Source organism: Catharus ustulatus, chromosome 6 (genome assembly GCF_009819885.2).
Source record: "Catharus ustulatus isolate bCatUst1 chromosome 6, bCatUst1.pri.v2, whole genome shotgun sequence".
Lineage (NCBI taxonomy): Eukaryota > Metazoa > Chordata > Aves > Passeriformes > Turdidae > Catharus > Catharus ustulatus.
In genome coordinates this window covers 47511251-47533021 of record NC_046226.1, presented here as the reverse complement: position 1 = coordinate 47533021, position 21771 = coordinate 47511251, and the positions used below count along the sequence as shown (strand labels likewise).

At 53.1% G+C, this 21771-nt stretch overlaps 1 protein-coding gene across 4 annotated transcripts in view; it reads left to right on the top strand.

Moving 5' to 3' along the window:
• The window catches only part of DUSP8 (dual specificity phosphatase 8), a 45712-nt gene that overhangs the window by 6372 nt on the left and 17569 nt on the right, over positions 1 to 21771 (top strand). For all 4 annotated transcript variants that reach the window (XM_033062073.2, XM_033062075.2, XM_033062071.2 and 1 more), the window contains exons 2-3: positions 7316 to 7719; positions 14099 to 14237. In XM_033062073.2, the coding sequence (XP_032917964.1) occupies positions 7489 to 7719; positions 14099 to 14237 (370 nt within the window). In that variant the 5' untranslated portion in view covers positions 7316 to 7488. The remainder of the gene's footprint in view (positions 1 to 7315; positions 7720 to 14098; positions 14238 to 21771) is intronic.

Here is a 21771-nt window from a genome sequence, read left to right as displayed (position 1 = left end):
GACCAGCAAGCCGTGGCTTGACAGGGTGCTGAGGATGGAGGAAGACCTGCAAACCACGTTGTTTGACCCCTGTGTCACCTCAGATTAAGAACAAAACCAGCTGGTAATGAATCATGGCCCCCAAGGGAAAGGAGAAGAGCAAGGCAGGAGCATCAGCTTGGGCTTTGCCTGTCTTGTGTGTTTTTTCTAGAGAAAGGTAATCCTCTGAAACTCAGAGCTGATGCCTCCTTGTTGGGGCTGTGGTAGGAAGTAGAACCTGAGCTGACATATGCTAGTTCATCCCAAACCCATGAGCAATTTGGCTATTGTGTGCATATAGAAAATTCAGCAAACCATGAACTAGGTCAGAAAAGTCTTGTAAAATGTGTTTGCTGGATTGGGAAATGTCTCATCCCATGGAAGACCAGCATAGCCCCTTGCATTTGTATTGAACTCTGGATCTCCTAGGGAGATTCACAGTTTTGTAGGCACAGGGTGGCATAATTGTGGGCATTGTTTTTTTTCTGGCTGCAAACCTGTGCTGGGATCTGCACCTCAGTGTGCACTGCTGCTCACCAGAAACTGCGGACAACCTGACAGAAGGGAACATCATTATTCTTCAGGGAGGCAGGGGTCCTATTTGTCATTTGAATATGGGTTCTAATGACACTGCACTGGGCATTAGCCACTGTCATTAGTCACTGCTCTGTGCAGTGACTGCCCCTGTGTGTGCTGGGTGCTCACTGTGGCCTCACCTGTGACTGTCCCCGGCCCTCTGCTGAGATGGACAAGTTCCTGTCACTGGGGATTGTGCTTAAGAAGTGAAATGCTATATTTATCTGCAGCTTTGAAGAACCACAGCTTAATCCTGTGCTTTCTTTCACTTGGTGTGTAGGTGTTGTGGGAAAATAGGACCCAGGTCCTGGAGACCCTTTCTCCAGGAGACTGCAAATCCCCCCATCAGGTATTTATGGTGTTTGTTGTCTTAGGACAAGAGAGGCAGACCAGCCCTGCAGAAGTATCTGACTGCATACCTTTCTGGGCTGCCTCTGTCTGCTCTTGCTGTAAAAAGGCAAAGGAGCACCTTAGCCCCAGGATAAACCTGCTGGACACGTGGGATCACACAGCAAATGATGGGATACCAGGCAGTGGGCAACAAGGACCTTGAAGATCAACAAAACTAGGATTCTCCTCTCCATCATGACATGTCCTCTGTGATGTGTGCCAAGCTGCTCAAAACAGAAGGTGCTTTTAGCTCTGGGATGAGAATGTAGCCGGCTCTCAGCTTGGCAGGGTGAGAATGGAAATGGGATAGCTTGGTATTAGAAAGCAGCATGCTTGGGAGCAATATCCTCAGCGTGGGCAAAGGCAGTGATTAAATGGCTGGCTGGTCATGGACAACCTTTGATCTTGGCTTTTGTAGGCTTTAAAATGAAAGCTTGTGTTTATACTAAAGGGGAAACCATATAAATCATGTTAAAAGCGCAAGTCTAAGAGAAGGAGATACTGTTCTTGTCATCTAGACTCCAGCTAAATTCCTTTCCCTGCTGTCCCTGTTGGCTTTTCCTGACAGGATCTCCAGATTGACTACCATGACTGCAGTGAGAAATTTTCCTGGGAGTGGCCAGTCTATAAATCCTTAACTGCACTTTTTTGGTGGAAACAGGCTGGGAAGCAATTGCATTTGCAGTTAAAACCCATCCAAAGCTGCTGGCACAACATCAAGTGGTGGGACAGGATGAGAGACCACTTTGCTTGGCTTAACTGCAGCCAGGAGAGCTGGTCTGCCTTGTGGGGTGAGGGTGCATGGGAAAGACTCCCTGGCAAATGGGTACAACCTGTCCCTCTTCCTTCCATCCCTGAGCTGTCCCATGCTACCAGCCACGCAGCCAAGGCTGAGCACCCCCATGCCAGCACTGCCACGTGGCTCCACACCACGTCCCTTGCCCGGTGTGAATGCACCATCTGGCACTTGCTGAAGGACATCCTGGCCCTTCAGCCCCGTCCTCTGGTGGAAAACACCTTCTGGGCTGCAGGGTGCAGGTGGAGAGGGCAATGGGAGATGCAGGGAGGCGAGTGGGTGCTGTTTTCTTGCATGCAGCTCCTTGCAGGGCTCTCTGGCATGCTGCTTCCAGCCTACGGGAATTGAAAGGAGACTGCGGCATAGAAAGGAGGAGGAAAAAAAAATTAAAGGAATCATGAGATCAGCAGGCTTGAAACCCTGGCAAAAGTGCAGTGGCTGCCTCCGGGTGATGTGCTGTGGGAAAAAGAGAATGCTGCCCTTTCCCTCCTTCCTGAATTGCTCCCTGCGTGGAGAGCCATGTGCAGGAGCTCTTGTCCCAGGAGGAATGTGCCTGGGGTGTGCAGGGAGACAAGATGGGGTTGTAAGATCGGTGTGGACGAGGCTGGGGGGGAAGTCCTCTGTCTGCCATGTGGGTGGCAGGGGTTGGGAAAGAGCAGTGGATCTCCTCTTGGCTTAACTGACACCAGGAAAGGCACTGCCATCTCCCCTACTGGGAGATGCCACCTTTCCCTACTGCTGGGGCTTGGGCATGTCTTTTCTCCCCATCCTTGAGATTCAGTAGGGAAAGGTGGACAAGCAGATTTTGTGTCTGAGTTAGTGGATGTGGTTAGTGGTGTTTCCCAGCCTCCTTTTAAGGAGCAAAGGAAAAAAAAAAAAACATTTTTCCATCGTCAAGCAAAGAAGTCCTTTGTGCTGCCTCTTAAAGGGACCTTGAGTAACTGCTGAGAAATCGTCATCAGTTACATCACCTCCAAACCGGCTGCTGCAGGCACCTGACAGCTTTGTCCCACTGTGACTCTGGGGAATCATTATGCTCCAAATTCCTCGCCCTTGGAGAAAGCCTGCATGGCTCGCTGGGAGGGAGGAGCCGCTGCGCAGTTTGTGATGCTGTGAGTGGCAGAACAGGATCGGGAAGAAGGGCTGAGGTTCCCAGCAGATGGGGTAGAGCAGGGGACACATCCTGGAGTTTCCTAACCTCATGCCATTGGCGAGGCTGGGTTCAGCACTCCGTGCAGGACCCGAGCATCCTTCTGGGCTGCAGGCGCTGCAGCAGCATCGCCTCGGGCCGGAGCGCTGCCGTTGCCTGGCAGCTGCGGGTTTCCAGGGAAACCAGAGGTGCTAACTTGTTAATGAGCCCCGCGTCCCTGATTGCTGCTGCAAAATAATAATAATAATTAGTAATGGTCCTGTGATTTAGGAATCCCTCAAACAGCATGAGCCAGCCGAGGGGAGTTAGCTAAGTGCTGAAGCACTTGAAGGAAATGAGGGGATGTGGGAGGAAAAAGGGTGTGGGGCTTGGGAAAACTGCTACGGTTTGCATCCTAGCAAGTGTCTGGAGAGCTGGGGTCCGGTGGGGTCCTGCTAGCATTCCAGAGTGAGCCTGGGGCTGGTTGCAGGGCTGACCTGGACAGATGGAGGAGCCCTGGCCAGGCAGCATTTCAGTGCAGGGCTCACAAGGCACAGATATTTCCCCCAGCCCCCAGGCTGCAAGGGGAAAAGCCAAATCGCTTAGATCAGTGCCACTGAGTCCCTGGTGGAGATGGCAGTTCTTCAGGAGTGGCTGCTTTCAAGTTACTGGGGACAAATAAACAAATATTTGCCTGTGATGCTCCTCTCCCTTGGTAAACTCGAGGTGGAGATGCCACCAGAAGAGTGTGCTCCTGGGATGAGCCTCACATGGAGCGTGCTGTGGCTGCAGTCTCACAGGCATGATGGAAATGTGTTCTGCAGCAAGGCTGGCTTGCCTGTGGCAGTGGGGGAGCATCTCCTCGAGGGGGCTGCTCTCCAGGACACAACACTAGCTTGGTGCAAGGAGTGGACATGCTGGTCAGTGAGGTTTGGGACTGCTGTAGAGACCTGCTGCCCTTCCAGCTGATGTCTCCAGTAAGAGAGAAACCAGATCTGTGCTCTTCCCATATCACAGAGTCCTGTTGGGTCGGCCCAGCCCTGTGCTAATCTCTGCCCATCTTTCTGTCCCTCGGCTGCAGCGTGGCCTCTCCTGCTGGCTGTCCCCATTCAGCTAAGCCATGTGCCCATCTCCTCATTACAGGCACTCCAGGGAGAGGTGGGATTAAAGGATTATGATAATGTTCTTCAGGAACACTCAAGAAGATTAAGATGGCTTTAATAAACTGATAAGAGAGGAACATGGCTATGTTTCTGAAACCCTAATTTAGGTTCCAGGTTAACCTTTTCCTCTGGTCTCCTCTCACCAGGGTAAGAAGATCTCTCACTTTAGCACTGCTCCATGGCTAAGCCTTTTCCCTCAATTTTCCTTCTGGCCCATCTGAGCAGAATCAGAAAGACATCCTCCCTCCTTCTCTGGTCTTCTCAGGTATGGGGACATTACAGAGACCATCTCATACAGAGCCTGCAAGGTGCTGTCAGGGAAGTTGCTTGTCTGCCTTTGACCTGGCTGAACCTACACAGAGAAGTCCCCATATCTTGGTTCTAATGCCACAGTTACAGCTCACTGTGACCACGCTGAGCTGGCCAACTCCATCCACTGTGAAGGAAAGGGGCAGAATGGACTAACCTTGCCTGCCTTCCCCACATCTTTTGGGTGGAGCTGGGAGTGGAACCTGTTTGATGTGTCACATGTGTCTGCAGAGGTTCATCCGGTTGTTCTGCAGCAGGGGGGTTATTAGTTATTAGACTTGGGAAACCTCGTCTGTCTTCTCCAATCTCTTTCACCCAAGCTTCTGCTCATCTGCTGAACTTTGTGAAGGCCTCTTGTGCCTTGGTTTCTCTTAGAGTGACAAGCTCATCAAGATTTGTTATCTTTCCTAGACCCCTCTGTGTTGACACCCAGAAAGTTCACCCCTTGCTCACTATCTGTAGATTGGATTCCGTGTTATTATATCCAGAGGAGCTCTGCAGTGTTGGATCACTCCTTCCTTCCACTTCACTCATCCCTCTGCCAAAGTATTATTCTAGGGGTTTTTTTGTGTCTGTCAGCTCTTTCTACTCCCTTTTTCTTCCTTCTATGTAATTGGAAGAGCCAAAAAACATTCACAGCCTGGTGTCCTGATGGGTAAGGGAGGCAGAAAGTGATTTGGGGAGTGGGGTGTGAAAGGAAGACTAAGGGGAAAAGCTGGCTAATTTGCATCCTTTCTGAGTGCCCTGGCTCTATAGCCAAGGGACAGCAGGGGGGCTTCTGGCAAGGCGGTAGCAACGTAATGAGGTGTGTCATATCCCAGCAGGAGCCAGCCTCGCTCCCCCTCAGACCCCCTAATTAGAACTGTTTCAATTTTTCAGCTCCCCTGAGGAGAGCTGGGGGGAGCGGGGTCCCTGCAGCGGGGGGACTGCCCGCCGAGGGGGCTGCTCTAATTGGAGTTGGGGCAAGGAGCCGCCGAGCGCTCCCTGGGGCCGGGCACAGCGATGCCAGAGTGCCACGGGGCTGCCAAAACGCGCAGTGCCAGGAGGGGCTGTCACTATCGCAGCTTTTAGGGGATTTTTTTCCCTCCTGTAATTTGTATTAACACATTGGCAGAGGCAGCAGGGGTGTGATACAAGGGCAGGAAAGTACTGCACATCCTAATGTGGCCTCCTGTTGGGAGCTTGGATCCTGAGGCTGAAGCCTGAGACTTCTACTCCTGCTTTGGGAGGCAGGTCTGGTAGCCCAGGGAAGTTTGGGCTGTTAGTGCTGGAGCAAATGCTGGAACCCCCATCCTCACATTCTGTGGCTTTCCATTATTTTCCTACAAGCTGGCAGTGTCCTCCAGGTTTGGTGGCTGGTAGCTGAGGTCCTTGTCATGTCACCCAGTAGCGCATCTGACTCAAGTATGTTTTTTGTTTCTTGAGTTACCATTGCAGTAGGTGCCTGCAGGTGTGTGAGCTTATGCGAACTGCTGGCTTACTCGGATCAGTGTGACTTGTAAGCCTCCTCTGGCCCATGGACCAAATCCTGATCCTGCAGAGGTCAATGAAAATCTTTACACTAGCCTTTCCAGGCACGTTATTCATAGTCCTCCTAATTCAGATGCATTAAAGCTTCCATGAAGCAGCTTGTGGGTTCTCTCTAAAACACCCTCTGGCAGGAGCAAGAGAAACCTGGTAGTAACCCAGGCTTGTTTTCTGAATGACTGCAGTGGCATTAAAAGTTAATGCCATTAAAACATACTTGCAGTGACGTGTTCCATTAGAACTTAAGAGGACACCCTGAGCTGAATGCTCCCTAGGCTGCCTACTGCTCTTGCAGACCTCATGGGCTGGACATGGAGGAATCTTTTTCTTCATCTCAGAGAGAACCAGGCTCGACCCCCCTCAGCTCATAAGATGGAAACACAGGGTGTTTGTATGCCGGGTACTCCTGTATGTGAAGCTCCTTTCTAATGCTGTGCAACTTAGGTGCTGAAAAGCAGAAAGCTCTCCGGGGCCATTTCAGTCCAAGTGCAACTTCCCAGCACTTCTGTCTTGATGCCTGGCCTGTTTCTTGAAGACAGGAGTAAAGGTCAGCTTGATTTTTTGTCTTCTCTTGACTTGACAGGAGCCAAGCTGGCCAAGATACGCGTGAGCAGGCTCTAATAAACAGGCAGGTGCAATCCAGTGTGAAGTGATGAACATGAGTGAGCAAACCTGATTTGGTGGTGTGTATGATGGGCCCCGAACTAGCTTTTACCATGCTGCAGTAGAGTCTTAGAGCTGAGCTAAGCTGCTTCTGTGAAACCATTAGCTCTGGGCTTGGCAGAGGTCAGAAAAAGCAAATTGAGTGTGAGGAGCTGTTAGGCTAGGAACAGGGAAAGGAGGTCACATCTTGCCCTGTGCAGGTCCCTGATGTGCCTGGCTCTCAAACATGGCACGTCAGGGCTGGCCAGTGTGGCAAAAGGTGTGTGTCTGTGTAACTGGCAGCTCTGTAGATGCTTTGACATGAAAGGCTCCTTAAATTGGGTGTAAATGTGGTAAGAACTGTGGAGAAGATTAGGGAACAGGCATGTGGTCTTCTCTGGTGCAAGTAGTAAGGGTCACCCATTTAAGCCCTCAGTTAGCAGGTTTGGAGTAAACCAGGAGAAGGACTTCAATGTAACTGGCAAGCCATTCTACTCCCTGCCACTGGCCACGGTGCCTGTTAAATTAAAAGCTGAGATGGCTTCAAAAAGCAGTTAGACAAATTCATGGAAGAAAATTCTGCTGAGGGCTATCAAATACAAAGAGAAAACCCCTGGCTTGGGCAGCTCTGGAGCCACACATGCCAGCAGGCTGGGAGAACACACCTCGAAAGTGCGGCTTGTTGCACTCTTAGGTTCTTCTGAAGACATCCAGATGTCATCCTGCCCAACTGATGGGTTGTCATCTCCTTTCCTCTCTTTGCAGGTTCAGCACAATGAGTTGGCATTCTGGGCATTAGCAGTGTGAGGAGAATAGGACGGGTGCTGCCTGATCAGCCCTCACCCTCGCTCATTCCCCTTGGGGAGACGGGTGCTGGCGTCCCTGCCCTGCCCTTCCACCCCTTGCTCCCCACTGGCCATAGAGGGGACCGGCCCGTTATGGCTGGGGACAGGCTCCCACGCAAAGTGATGGACCCCAAGAAGCTGGCCACCCTCCTGAGGAACGGAGCAGAGGGCACCCTGGTCATCGACAGCCGCTCCTTCGTGGAGTACAACTCCTGGCACGTCCTCAGCTCCGTCAACATCTGCTGCTCCAAGCTCGTCAAGAGGAGGCTCCAGCAGGATAAGGTCTCCATCACGGAGCTCATCCAGCCTGCCTCCAAGATGAAGGTAAGGGATCTGACCCTCATCTTTCCTGGTGGGTGCTCACACCCCCCTGTCTTGTGGGATGCAGACTGGCCTAAGGGATAGGAATACATGGATCCTTCCCCTCCGTCCCTTGACCCCCGGTATCTGCCAGCATCTCTTTGACACCCTTTGGACAACTAAAGCCTGAGCTCATTTGGCCTCAGGGCTGTCCTCGGGGACCTGTTCAATGCCCCCACCCCACTGATGTGGCTCCCTGCTTCAGGAGCCCTCCCCAAGCAAGTCTAACAGGTATATCAGCCTTAGGACTTGTCTTACGACAGCAAACAACCCCCCAAAGCCTTCCTGGAGCTGTAAGCTTAATCCCCTGCTAAAAACTCTTCCCCTCCCCTCTGTCATCTCTAACTCCATTCAGGGACATGTAATCCTCCTCCCCTGTGACGCCAGAAGCTCTTATCCGGTGTCATGGCATATTATCTCTCCCAGGCTCCTCTCTATCGCTCCCGGTTAAATAATAGAGGTGGCTCTGAGCCACGGAGCTGGGCTGGAACCCCGGCCGGAGCAGGGCCGGGTGTCCCTGCAGAGCCGCGGGCTGGGTCGTGCCCTCAGCTGAGGCGCTGCCCGAGGGCTGTGCCGGTGGGTGCCGGGGTGCTGGGTGACGGAAATGTGCCCGAGGGCTGTGCCCGCAGATCCCGCAGTGGCCGCAGGACGAGCCCGAGGATGCTCCACCATCCGAAGGGTGGTTTGCCATCACAGCCCACCCTCCTGCCAGTTCGCTCCCACCGTTCCCCCACTCCCGCCTTGTAATTTTATGGCAAAGCGAGGGTAATTCAGGCGATTAATCAAATGCTGGGCCCAGCTGGAGCCATCTGCGTCGTGTCCCCCCCTCTCCCCCCCGCCACCCCGAGAAGCCACCGCTGTCCGCATTGGCTGCCGGTGACATCACCCCGCGGGATCAAGGGGACTGGCAGCGCGGGGGGGCCGGCCTCTCGCCAATCTGCTTCGGTGATGCTCTGGGCTGGGCGATTTGGAGGGGATTGCAGAGACTGATTCCTGAACGGCTTTAGCTGCTCTTAAATCCCCTGGAGAATAAAGCAGAATAATCAGTTTTTCGCCAGCCCCGAGGAGAGCGGAGCGGCCGCCCTCCTCCCGGCGAGGGTCACCTCTGCAGTGGCCGCTGTCACGTGGAGCGGAGCAGCAGGACCCGCGATGCGCAGGGGGGAGGAAGAAGAGGAGGATGAGAGGGAAGGGGCAAGCATGGAAGAGTTAACATCAGCTGATGCCATCCCCTGCAAACCTGCAGCTCGCCAGCTGCAGTGAAGCAGTGGGCTCCCAAAGGAGCCGGGTGGTCCTTCCTGGCATTCCCTGCTCTGTCCCCATAGAAGCTTAGAAGGATCGTTTTCTCCCGGCTCCTGGATCATTGCATAATGGTCCACATACTGGCGGGGGATGTGGTTGTAACCAGGGATGCTAGGGAAAGAGGAGAGAGGCGTTGCCATCGTCTTTAATTCCTTTTTTCTTTTGGATACGGCTGAAATCCCTCCTGGCACATCCATGGGCAGGAGGCAGCACATCCCTGCTGCTCTGCACAGCCCCTGCCATGCCCACCGCTTGCTGGCTCTCCCAGCACATGCAGCCCAGGAATTAATTAAGCTTCTGGACACCCTTGAGAGGTTAAGCCACTTGTCCTGGGAAGCTGGAGGGGGGGACTGGGAGGGGATCATTGCCGTCTTCTCATCTGGCATAAAGCAGAGGTAGTGGCTGTGGCTTGGGATGTCCAAGCCTTTCTGTGCATGCAACTGTGTGTTTGCATTTTGGGGTGATGAACTCTCTTCTCTTCCTTTCTCCTTCTTCCCACCTCCCATTTCAGTCAGACCCCCAGAAATCACTACGATCTGCTGCCTCGAGGTGCACAGATCCTCAGAAGGAGATGCTGAAAGCTGATTTAGACCTCTGATACCCCGTGTCGTTTCCCTGCTTCCCCTGCCTCAGCTGGTCAACATCCCCCAGCCCTGCTGTGCCCCTGGCTGGGGGCGGGGGGCACGGCTGGCGTGGGGAGCAGATGGCAGGAAGGGTGACATCAGTAGCGCGATTGTCCGGCCCCATTATTCCTCCTGACGGGCCTCCCGCCCTCCTCCTGTTTCCTGCTCCCGGCCGGCCGGGGCTGCCGAGACAAAGGCGGATGGCAGCGACGCGGGGCTGCCCGGGCAGCCAAAGGGCAGCCCCGAGCCCCAGCCTCGTCCCACTGCTCCTCCGGCAGAGAGCTGGACCTGCTCATCCCACCCCAGGGATTCTCAGCGTGGTGTTCGCCTTCTGGGGAAGGAGACGGGCTGGTACAGGGCAAAGCATTTGGGCAAACCCCACCTGGCCGCCAAGTCTGCTCCTCCTGCCTACGTGCTGACAGGGGGGTGATGGGAGAATCTGTATAATTTGCTTCTCCCAGTGCTTAGTCTCCTCTTTTTCCATGTTGCCGTGAAGGAAGGGTGCTGTTAGCAATGCTTCTGTGGGCTGCAGTTTGGAGTGATGCTGTGGGATAACAGCTTCTGGCTTTTTTTGGAGCAAGGAGAGGAAAGATCGATTTGGGAGGAAAAAAGAAATGGAGACATTTAAAATCCCTTTCTTTTTTTTTCAATGAATTATGCCCATAATCCTACGATTGTGGCAGCTGCCGTAGACACTGCTCCCCAAGCCCTGGTGTGGACATCTTCCCATGGTGCCCACTCTGGGAAAAGCTGCAGCAGCAATTCCTCTCACAGTCATTTGCCTCCACACAAAAATGGTACCAATGTAACTGCTTCTGGTTGGTTTTGAACCCTTCTCCCAGTGCTGACAATAATAAACTCTCACAATAATAAATTCCGATAACAACTGGAATAATTCAGCTCCTCGGTGCAGTTTGGAGAGCAGAGGTTATGGGAAACTCCTGCTTGGGTTTTTCACTAGCATTTCTTCAGTGAAATGTTGAAAATGTTACTTCTTCAAGATCCCCCTGTAAAGACCACCTCTCCACCACTTCTCGCTTCCTGAAATGGAACAATCTCCAGAGCAACCACAGCTATGCTTTGAGGCAAGACAAGGGTCTCTTTAGGTGATAGGAATATTTATTTATTTGCATTAGGAGCTTGGCTCTGCAAGCAGCTGTTTTGCTTGAGGGAAAGCTGGGGCTTGTTTTTGAGCCATGTGCCTGGCTGCTCTATATGCTGATGGAAGCCCTGTTATTTCAGTGGGGTGATTCACTGTGTTTTGAAACAATACGTGACTGAGTTGTCAGTAGTAATTGGGATAATAATAATAGCTCACACTTATCTTAGCCTGGATCACCTGTAGAGCATCATTATCCCTGCTTGGCAGCTGGGGAAAGACAGAGCTGGGACCCAAGGTGTGTTGAACCATACAGTGCTGGGGACTGATGTCCATATGGGAGTTACCTCCAGCCAGAACTGGGGACAGTGATGGGGAGCACAGGGCTTGGCACAAAAGCAATGAATCCGTGGGCTTAGCTGGGGTTTGGCTGGAGCTGTTGGCCAGGTGGTCCTGGCTCCAGGCTGGTCATACCCCTCCAGCCAGGATTTTAGCAGGGACGAGGTTCTTGAGGAGTTGCTCTGGGGCACCCCCAGCACTGGGATGAGCCAGCAGCTTTTCAAAGGCATGCATGGGTTTGCAAGCCCCACTCAACATCTACCTGGAGCTGAAAGATTTGCTGCATCTTGGCCCTGCTGTGCCTTGCTGGATAGATGTGGGCATCCTGTGTGGAGGTGTGGAGGGTGATGCCTGGGGTTACCTCAGCAGTCTTGGGGTGACAGCAACCCCTGTGGAAGTGTTGCTTCTCAGAAGGACACCTCTGTTGTCAGCTGTGTCCCTGTCCTATGCCAGCACCTGGCTCCAGCACCTGGAGCATCTCTTCAGCTTTACCCTCCTCCTCTGCCCCAGTTAGCTTTTAGTCTCCCTATGTTTAAGGCCAGAGATGGGGCACTTCAGGAGGGCATGAGATTGACGCGAGACCCATGTGCTTGATTAAACATCTCCGCTTTATTTCCCTTTGTGGTGAGGAGCTGGGATGCCAGTGCAGACTCCTTGTATGCTCCATGAGGGCTCCTCAGGACCTTCCTGCAGGTATCCTCACTCCAGCAAGCCAGGTATTTATTTTCTGCAGCCAGGCCACGTGAAGCCAGCACTTGTTTGGCATTTACATTGAGTGAAACCTTATAACTTTAATAAGATGTAAACCGTGTCGCACATCTCTGCTGTCGCTCGGCAACCCTGCAGTAAGGGCCCAAACAAAGCCTTTCCATGTGGAGGGAACACTAAATCCTATTGTGGGATAACACTGCTCAGCCAGAGCTGGTATCTCCCCTGCAGCCTCCTCAGCCTGGACTGTGCAGCTGGAATGAGCCCCTGCCCCACTGCAGAGTGGTTCCTGCCTCACTGTGCTTTTGGGGGAAGATGTTTTTGCTGGCGTGGGGCTTCAGGGTGAGAACTGGGTCTTTGGGATGTGCAAGGGAGCCTTGAAGGGCTAGGCTAAGGACTGGTAGGTTCCCAGTTCTGAACTGGCTTGTCAGTCACTGTGTTTCCCTCCAGCTGTGCTTGGATGACCTCCCACAAAAGTCCTGTGTCAGGATTGGCTGAGGAAAAGATGCTGGGGTAGACCCTCATCTGGCTTATCTCAGGTGGCTCCAGTCATTTTTCAGTGTCTTATTTTAGAATTCCCACATCCTTTTCTCTTCCCTCTTACCCTGTCCTTTCATGCCTCCTGTCATCCTGCTGAGCCACAGGGCCAGTTTTGCCTTCCAGTCGCTGGTGCCAGGCTGGGGACAGGTGGGTGCTCTGAGCCCCCCTTGCTGGTGCCAGGCTGGGACAGGTGGGTGCTCTGAGCCCCCCTTGCTGGTGCCAGGCTGGGGACAGGTGGGTGCTCTGAGCCCCCCTTGCTGGTGCCAGGCTGGGACAGGTGGGTGCTCTGAGCCCCCCTTGCTGGTGCACAGCTGTGCGGGGTGTCCCGGCGGGGATCTCTGCCGGTGCAGGGCTGTCCTTCCGCTGCGGCGCAGAGATGTGATGAGCTCAGCTAAACCGGTGCTCCCTGCAGTTTTATTTGGATGGTGCTCACGTCGCTGAGCAGGGAAGCACCTGCAGCAGGGTGTGAAAGCAGCATTAATAACGATGGCAACCCTGAGCGAATCTGCCCTGGTGGTGAAATAGGGCTTGGCAGTGAGACAGCAAAACGAGGGTGTCTATGAGTGGTACCTTGTTCAAGTGGTCTCCTAAAGACATTTTGGAGAGGGCTTGGCACGGGGTGGCCAATGGACAGCTCCAGCACTAGCTGAGAATAGAGCAGCTTGCTGCTCCCTCCTTCCCTGCTTGCTGCTGCCTGCCCCTCCTCCCATGATGTGATGGATATGCCTTGGATATGGCATGTGCCATACACCCAGCTCTTCAGCAAATGAGCTGAGCTATGCCTCTATGAGGATTTTTGTCTTCTCTTAGTGCAAGGACCTTCAGGTAGATGTGGGAATGTCTAGCTGTGCCTTGAGTGCTCTCATTGCAATCCAGTAATCACTGGGCCTGGGGGGACTCCTGCCTGCAGATATTTGCCTGCCTGCAGATTATCCCATCATCTCACCTACCCCAGTTTATTCCTGCAGTGGTGGGCAGCTAGGTGCAGTTTGTGGTATGTAAAAATCACATGAGAGCAGCCCAGGAGCTCCTCCCCTCTTCCTACTTTATCCCTTCAGTGTGCAGGCCCCAACACACATTACAAAAGGAAGAACGAGCATCACTCTGATCACCCACCAAGCAAAAGAAGAGATTTTCCCTCTCCTTCAGCCCTTAGGGGTGATCTGCAGGTTTTTGGGGTGAGGCATAGTTCCTATATAGGTGTTTCTGTGCTAGGCATGGTGTCCCCTGAAGAGCTGGTGATCCTACCCCACTGATTGCAGCCACAGCACAAGGGCTGTGCTGGGAGCACCCCTGCCTGCATTCCCAAATCCCTTTGTTCTTGTCCCTGTGACACCATCCAGGCTGAGGAGGAATATCTGAGGGCAAAAGCTGGCTGGGGAGGAAGTGGTGGGAAAAGTTGTGGTGATTTCTGGGATGCAGTTAAGCAACAGCAGGCTGAGGGTGGGGATGAATGACCCTCTTTTGGTAGGATGCTCAAAAGCACTTGTAGTTGGGGAGAGCACACCAGTGGGCACCTCTACTGACACACTCATTTGTAGCCGTGGAGCAGAGTCCCAGCCTGGCTGGACACTCCTTGTGGTGGTCAAAACCAGCTTGTGGAAATGGTGTGGGGCTGGAATTTCCTGCTTGTGAAATCACTAAATTCAGCTTTGTTTCCCATGGTGGTGTGGACAGCATCATCCTCAGTACTCAGCCCATTTCCCTGATACCTGTTTTTTGTCGCTTCCCTCAGGTGGAGGCGGAGGACCACCAGGATGTGGTGGTCTACGACCAGAGCACGCGGGACGTGACCGGCTTGGCTGCTGACAGCTTCCTCTCCATCCTCCTGGGCAAGCTGGACAGCTGTTTCCACAGTGTCTCCATCCTCACAGGTAGGAGCCCTGGGTTACCACTTCATCTCATGCTCCAGGCTAAGGGGCACTCGTGCCCTTAGCCTGGAGAGAGGGAGCTGTGGCTGTCCATGTCCATGTACACCCACTTTCCCAGCCACCAGTGGCTGTGGGGGGAGGAAGGCAGCCCTGATGCAGGCTGAGGAGGCTCAGCCCACACTGGCACCTCTGGGTCCTCCCTGTGCCTTCATTCCTTGCACTGTCCATCTCCCTGCCGCTGCACCCACCAGCCAGGGTGAATGAAAGAGCAGGGCACAGAAGGGCTGTGATGGTGATCCAGCCATCCAAAAGCTGCCCTTTGTTCTCCCATCCTTGTGTTCCTTCATCCCTGGTGAATGTGCCAAGGACCAGACCTGGTTCAGGCACTCTGCTCCCTCTTGCTGCTGTTAAAGGGAGGGCAGGAGAAGAAATCCATGGATGTACTGGAAAGGAGAAGGATGGCAGGGGCAGAGGGTCATCACTGAGTGAGTCAGGGTGTGATGGAGATGATGCTCTCCGGGCACAAATGTGCAGGCAGGAGGAGGCACGTGCTGCCCTAATTACAGCCCTTCTGCAGTGAGGCAAGTGACTGATGAATGAAAAGCTCCAACCCAGCAGAGAGGAGAAGAGAGAAGCCGGGAGTTGCCTGAGGAAGAGCTGAAGATGCCTTTGATTCCCCTTGGCTGGGGCAGCCAAGCATCTGCCCTGATGGCTGCCTACCTCTGAGCTTTCTGCCCATGGATGGGTGGGCAGGCACTGCCCCGTGCAGCCCCTCAATCCCACTGAGCTCAGCCATGCTCCTGAACAGTGCCAAAAGCACAGAGATGGGAATCACCTCTGTCCCTCACGCCTGTCCTCGACCTGTGGCAATTGGATACTGCTTTGGGGCTGAGGCAGAGGATGCCAGCCTCTGTTCCCTGGGACACTGCAGGGATGGATGGACACATCCATGACTCTGCCGTGTGACTCTGCCACACCTGCAGAGTGGCAGACCTGGGAAAAGGGGAATTATGGGGCGAAGGTAGCATGGGCAAGTGGCATTCAGGGAGCCCTGCCCATGCAAGGCAGGGGTGAGTGCTGTTGAATTAGAGCAGCTGCATTGTGGTGGGGAGAACAGAGCAGAGAAACAGCAGGATTAAACCCCCCAAACCTGGATTCTAGCAACAAAAACAAGCAGGGACTATATGAAATCACGTTAAAGCTAATTATTGTGAGCTGGGTTGCAGGAGCTCTGCTGAGGCCAGTGCTGGAGGATGCCTCCCTGAGCTGGCTATGGCAGCCCCTGGCCTGCCTCCGTAGCTGTGCCTGCAGTTCCAAGGTCACCGTGGCATAAACTAGGACACAGCTTGGTCTATGGTGCAGGAGAAGGAAGAGGTGGATTCAGTTGCATCTGGGAAGGAACCTGCTTAGTCATGGGGATGGGTCAGGAAATAGCCTTGGTGGTGTGACCCTGGCACCCCTAGCCCGATGCAGCTTTCCCAGGGCTGGGTGAGGAAAATCCCGGAGCCTTTTCCTTAAGGCAAATGGAGGCCTGGGGGAGCCTCTTAGTGCCAGTGCCCCCCAGCTGCATGCACAGCATGCACCAGCAGCGTGCCACCCCCTCAGCCGTCAGCACACCACCACCAAACCCCTGCCAGCAAACCTGCTGTCCCCCACTTGGGCACACACCTCCTTCATCGTCAGGACAGCCATCTCCATCCTCCTGGGCTGCAGGAGCCCAGAGCCCTAGCAGGAGTGTGGGTGTGCTAAGCACCAAGCAACGCTCAAGCCTCCAAAATTAAAAGCACAGCAGGGCCTCAGCCTGATGTGGAACGCGGGCCACCAGCAGGTGGAAAAAACTGGAGCTGAAATGTAGAACACTGGGTCATGGCGGCAGTGTTTCACATGGAAATCATGACTGGAATGGCTGTGCAGAGCATCCAGGGGAGGCTGGGCATGCTTGCTGACAGGCACAGCAGTGCCTGCAGTGTGGGCACAAACAAGCTGGTGTAGAGACAACTCTGGAGTGCCTGGGGGGTCTGGGGCGGGATGTGTGAGTGGGCATGATTCTGAACCCTTGCCCTTGTGGGGTTTAACCCCTTGGTCTGTCCACTCTGGCCTCAAGCACCTTGTCCTGCCCCAACCCATTTGGTGTCTCAGAAGAGGTGCCTGAGCCCTCCTTTGGAGATGCCTTGTGACCCCAGTGGGTTGGCAAGGGCTGCTGAAATCTCAGCCTGTGCCTCAGTGGATGCCATTTCCCCAGGGAAGCTGTCCTGAGGGTCCCCAGTCCAGTGTGCCAGCCCTACACAGCCCCTCTGTGCTGCCCAGCTGTCTCAGCCCCAGCAGATGCCATGGTCTGTGCCTCTGTGTCCCCATCTCCTGCAAACACCAGGCTTGGCTGTCCTTGCTCACCTCCAGGCCAGTGACCTTCTGACCCCTGAAGCAGCTGATGGAGGCTGATGGGGGAGGACAGGGGAGCTGGGAGTGGCAGGACTGGTGCCAGGGACTCCTCAAGGGTTAACAGTCCAGCAGCAGTGATTCCAGTGGCTGGCAGGGAAGAATCTGAGTCAATTATTCCCAGTCTTGGAAATCATCAGCTTCTCTTCTTCTTCTTTTTTTCTTTTTTTTTTTTTTTTTTTTTTTAATTGTGTAAGTATAAATAGTGCTGCTTGCTGCCCTCCATCCGTGGGAGCAGAAAGACTGTTGATTTATATGGTTTTCCTGACATCACATGAAGTGGTGGAAAACTGAATGGAGCCAACATTTTTCCTGCATTACGTAATGCCCCCTCCCTCCCAGCCCAGCTCTGCTATTCCTGCAGGAGCCTGACTGTTCTTTAACCTTTGTTTACTTCAGCACAAACCCTTGCTTTTTTGCTTTTTTTTTCCCTGCTTTTTTGCCTTTTTTTTTTTTTAACTTTGCTATATTTTTCCTCCCTTATTCTTCCCCTTTGCAATCACCCTGTTGGTTTTTATTAAGAGGCATTATCTGCTTATGAAGCAGCAGCAGCAGCAGTCTGGCTCCATTGCTCCCTGACAGCTCCCATGTGCCAGCTCTGGCACTGGAGCCTGTCCCAAGCTGTGTGTGGTGCTGAGCTGGTGGGTGCTGAGCTTCACCAGCTCCTCTCCATTCGTCCAGCTGCAGCGGGCAGGGTGCGGATTTTCTTTTACTCCTGTCCAGTGGCTGAAGCGACAGCTGGGGGTTTGGGATGTTTGTGCAGATGATGCTCAGTCACCCATCCTGTCCCTGTCTGAGCACCGGGCTCCTCTTTGCCGTGCTGGAAGCCTTGTGCCAGCTGGAGATCAAACCAGGGCGGCAGTGTGGCCAGCGGTGGTGGGGCTGGGGACCCCCTTGCAGGACAGAAGCTCCGTGTTCTGGGGGAGCCTCGCCGCTGCCATATCGAGCTCCGACCTGAAACAGGCCCCTCAATCGCGTTCTGAGCTCGAGTCATGAGCTTTTCATCTGGCTCGGGAGCGTGTGAGATCATCTTCAGCGCCCCCCTCCCCCCGCTTTTGTACCAATTCTTCAAGGAATGTTTAAATTTTCCAGTCCTGTTCTTTCTAAATTTGGAGCGTCTGTTTACTCCCAGGATTCGGAAAGAATGTAACAATATCATCAGCGACAAATCCCTCCCAGCCCTTCACTCGCCATCCTCCTCAGCGAGCTGGCCAAGACCCAGCTCCTCTCCAGCCCGGCGGTGCCATGGCCATCCAGCACAGCTCTGGAGAATTGTATGGCTGCAGTGATCTGTGTGGGGGCTGAAATCTCGGGGATTTTGGGGGAATCTACCAAAGACAGGTGACTTTGCCGCAGGCAAAAAGAAGTAGCGAGAAAGGAAAGGGGATTTCCATTGCAGGAGCTGATTTGGGCTGCCCAGGCATGAGTGGGTTTAGCACTGAGGCACTGGCTGGAATTGTTTTAGACACAAGGACTCAGAGATAGATGATTTTAATTTTAAAAATTTTTTTAAAAAATTAAAAAAGAAAAGAATTAAATAAGGAAAGAAAAAACAGGTTTGGGTTTTTTTTTTTTTTTACTTCTTTTTTTTTTCTCTATGGGGACAATCATAAAAAGAGGTTAAAGATCAGGGCGACTGAACATGACTGTGCTCATCCTTGGCTGAAAATTCCATAACGCTTTCTTGTGTCGTGTTTGTGAGAAGCCACATGCTAGCCACACACCTCCCTTGCTGCTTGCTCCTCTTGAAACATATTGGGCTGGAGCTATTCTGGAGGAAAAGAGAAGATGAATGAGGAAAGCCAAGATAGGCATGTGTGAAAGCAGGGCAGAGGCAGGGCAGGGAAGGGCAGAGGGGGCTTGCCTTCAGTCCAAGTCTCAGAGGCTGGAGTGACACCATGTCATGATGTCTGATAAAAGATAAAAGGTTAGCGGGATCTAGAACCAAGATTGAGGTGTCTTTACAAACTCAGGCTAAGAAAAAAACCATAAAACGAAAACCTAAGAAAGAAAATACCCCAAATACCCACACTTTGGTCACAGAATCACAGAATATTCTGAGTTGGAAGGGACCCACAAGGATCATCAAGTCCAGATCTTAAGTGAATGACCGATACAGGAATCAAACCCTCAAGCCCACAGCCTTGGGTGTCATTAGCACAGTGCTCTAACCATGTGAGCAAATCTCAGGGTTCATCAGTCACAAGCTGTCTGTTGGGAGTGGGGAGGCAGGACCTGAGTGCAGCTGGTGATTTGATGGTCACGTTCCTCATCACCCCCTCTGCACAGCATCATGATTTCACCTGCTGAGTGTGTCTGCTGTAGACATAGCATGTGCAGAATGCACTAGCTGGTGGGTTGTTTGTCCCCTGACTCCAGCAGAGTCTCTGCTCGGTACATGGGCCTGAAGGTGCACTTGTAGGTCAAGCATTGGGGCTGTTTCAAGTAGCCTCAGGCTATAATGTCTAAGAGCACTTGGGGACTTAATGGCATGAATCCACCAGATGTACCTGCAAGATTTTTCTTTAAGTCTGATTACTATCGCTGAACCTTCTGCAAGCACCTTTGTCCACCTGTGGCCATCTCCATCCCAAAGCATACTGTGATGAACCCAAAGAAGCAGATGCTTGGCTGGCAGGAGTGTGGGTATGAGTAAGGAGGGTATGGGAGTGGAATGAGACAGGAAAAAGATCTCCCATAGGACTCTCCATTTCTTGCTTTTCCCAGATTTGGGACTTTTGAAGAACCAGCTTTGTAAATAATGGGAATGGGGAATCTCAATCTTCATCTACAATTGCCCACATGATGGTCAAGACGGTAAGAAGGGCTGTGCAGAGGCTTACATCCAGCTTTTATCCAGGCTGTAGGTGGTGAGGTGGTGGGGGGTAACCTGTGTTTTTCTTTTGACTGTCCAGAGTTGTACACTGATAGCTACCTAGAGGGAAAGACATTAAAAAAAAAAAATCAAATGGGAATACCAGGGTTTGTGATTTTTACAATGCTGGAGGTTTAGGTAACTCTCTGAACCTCCCTTCCTCTCATGCAGAACATCCCTGGAGGAGTCGCTTCCTTTCCTACAGCAAAGCCATCTGGGACACTTTAGCCAGGGCAGGACTGTGTTTTCTTGCCCTCTAGCCCCTCTTCAGTGGGTGCTGGCATCCAAATTCAGACCTAGGGAGTGCTCCCAGTCTCCCCAGTCCAAGGCACAGGGACAGAGTAAGGTGCCCCCTTCTCACCCTGAACCACAACCAGGAGATGCCTGGGAGGCTTTCAGCCCCGGCGGGAGCAGTGACTGCATCCCTGGGAGGGGTTAAGCCAGGTCACGTATGTGCAAGGCTGATTGTATTCCAGACCTATGCTCTAAACCTCCCTGTTTAGCAACGCTGTCGTCAGACAACTTGTTTTCCCGATTCTATAATTACCCTGAGGAGCTTCCCCTCCCCCTCTGGCTGTGTTTTTAACCATTGGACCCAGAAAAGGCAAGCAAAAGGGTCAAAGGCAGAGTGGGACAGAGGAGAAGGGGCTTAGGGAAGAGCAGCCCTCCGGTTGCTAAGGCTTAGAAAACTGCTGTGTAATTTCATTTCTCATTTCTGGAAAGTCAGTGAGGGGAAGGCAACTTCCCCAGTAAGAGATCCTGATGGGCAGGAGCCACTGCCCAGTTACAGTTTCCTTCCTTTTGAGAAATCTGCCTCCCCTCATCCGCCTCCCCCTTTTCCCTGGGCCTGTGCTGCATGCTTGCAAAAGGTCGTCACTGGCAATTATTACCAGGTCCCAGTGCTGGGTGGAGAGAGGAACTGCTGGCCCTGCCCAGCTGGGCTTGTGCCAGGCCATAGGCACTGTCCTGACAGGGCATGTAGGTGCTGGACAGGGACTCATCCTGCTCCCTGCTCTTGCAGGAGGATTACGTGAGTCTCTCCAACCCATTGCAGCAGATGTTTTTCCAGTGGGTGCTGTGGCAATGAGAGTAAAGTGAGGCTGACAAGGCTGAGCATCTCCCTCTGGGTGATGCATCTCTTGTCTGCTAAATAGGGTCTGGAGGCAGGATGGGTGACATCCCGGCCAGGAGCACCTGGGAAAAAGGGACAAGGGGCAGCAGCTGATACATGGAACATATTTCTGTACTGTGGATGTTGCCTTCTATCTCTCTGCTTGCCAGCTGCCCAATGCCCCTTGGTTTTGGCAAAAGGGTGAAGAAAATGGGGAGAGAGCAGAGAGGAGGATGCTGCCTGGGGAATGGTGGCTGCAGATGGCATCTCCATGTGGCTGGACTTCACAATGGTGGAGGAAGGGGGATGCTGGCTATCTGTGCTCACTTGTCTTTTGCTGAGGATCAGAGAGGTGTGGGACATTGGTAAGCCTCCTGCCTTGAGGTCTACTTGGTGGTGTCATGTCCAGCTTCGCACCTGGTGCTCCCAGGAGCCCTGAACTGAAATCTCAGTCGAAACATATCCTGAGAACCTTGTCATTACCAAAATAACTTGTGCCCAGGGTTCTTGGAAGCCTGAGTGAGAGGAACAACCAGAGGGCAGTGAGGAGAGGCAAATTTTGTTTGTGCATCTCTGGGTCAGGGGCAGGTTGAGTATTACAACCCGTAATTCACCACATGCTTCCTGCAGCATCCCCCCTGCCCACTGCCCCTGCATGACCCAGTGACCCCGGCAGAGTGACTGGGTCTCCCCCAGCAGACCCCCAGCCACAGCCACCAGAGCAGGTCACAGCTGGATCCCCACTAGCACGGGGAGAGCACTGCTGGTGCAGTGGCAATGGGACAGGGAGGGATCCCCATCCCTGGCAGGCGTTGGCACTGGCCACCAGGATCACGTGCCCTCCCTTGTAGTGACAATGGTGGCAAATGTGGGGGACCACAGAGCATCCTGGGGACCTGCTGTGGTAGTCACTTCCCAAGCATGGCTTGTGGGGGAAGGCTGCTTCTCTCTTCCAGCCTAGTTGGAGCACGCTTTGAATTTTATCCAACCTCTGACCCACATCTGATAATAATCAAACCATATTTGTTACAACAACAAGGCTCGTTAGGAGGCTGGCTCCGCTCGGGGTGGGGGGGAGGAGACAGCACTTAGTTAATGCCAATGACCTCATCTCA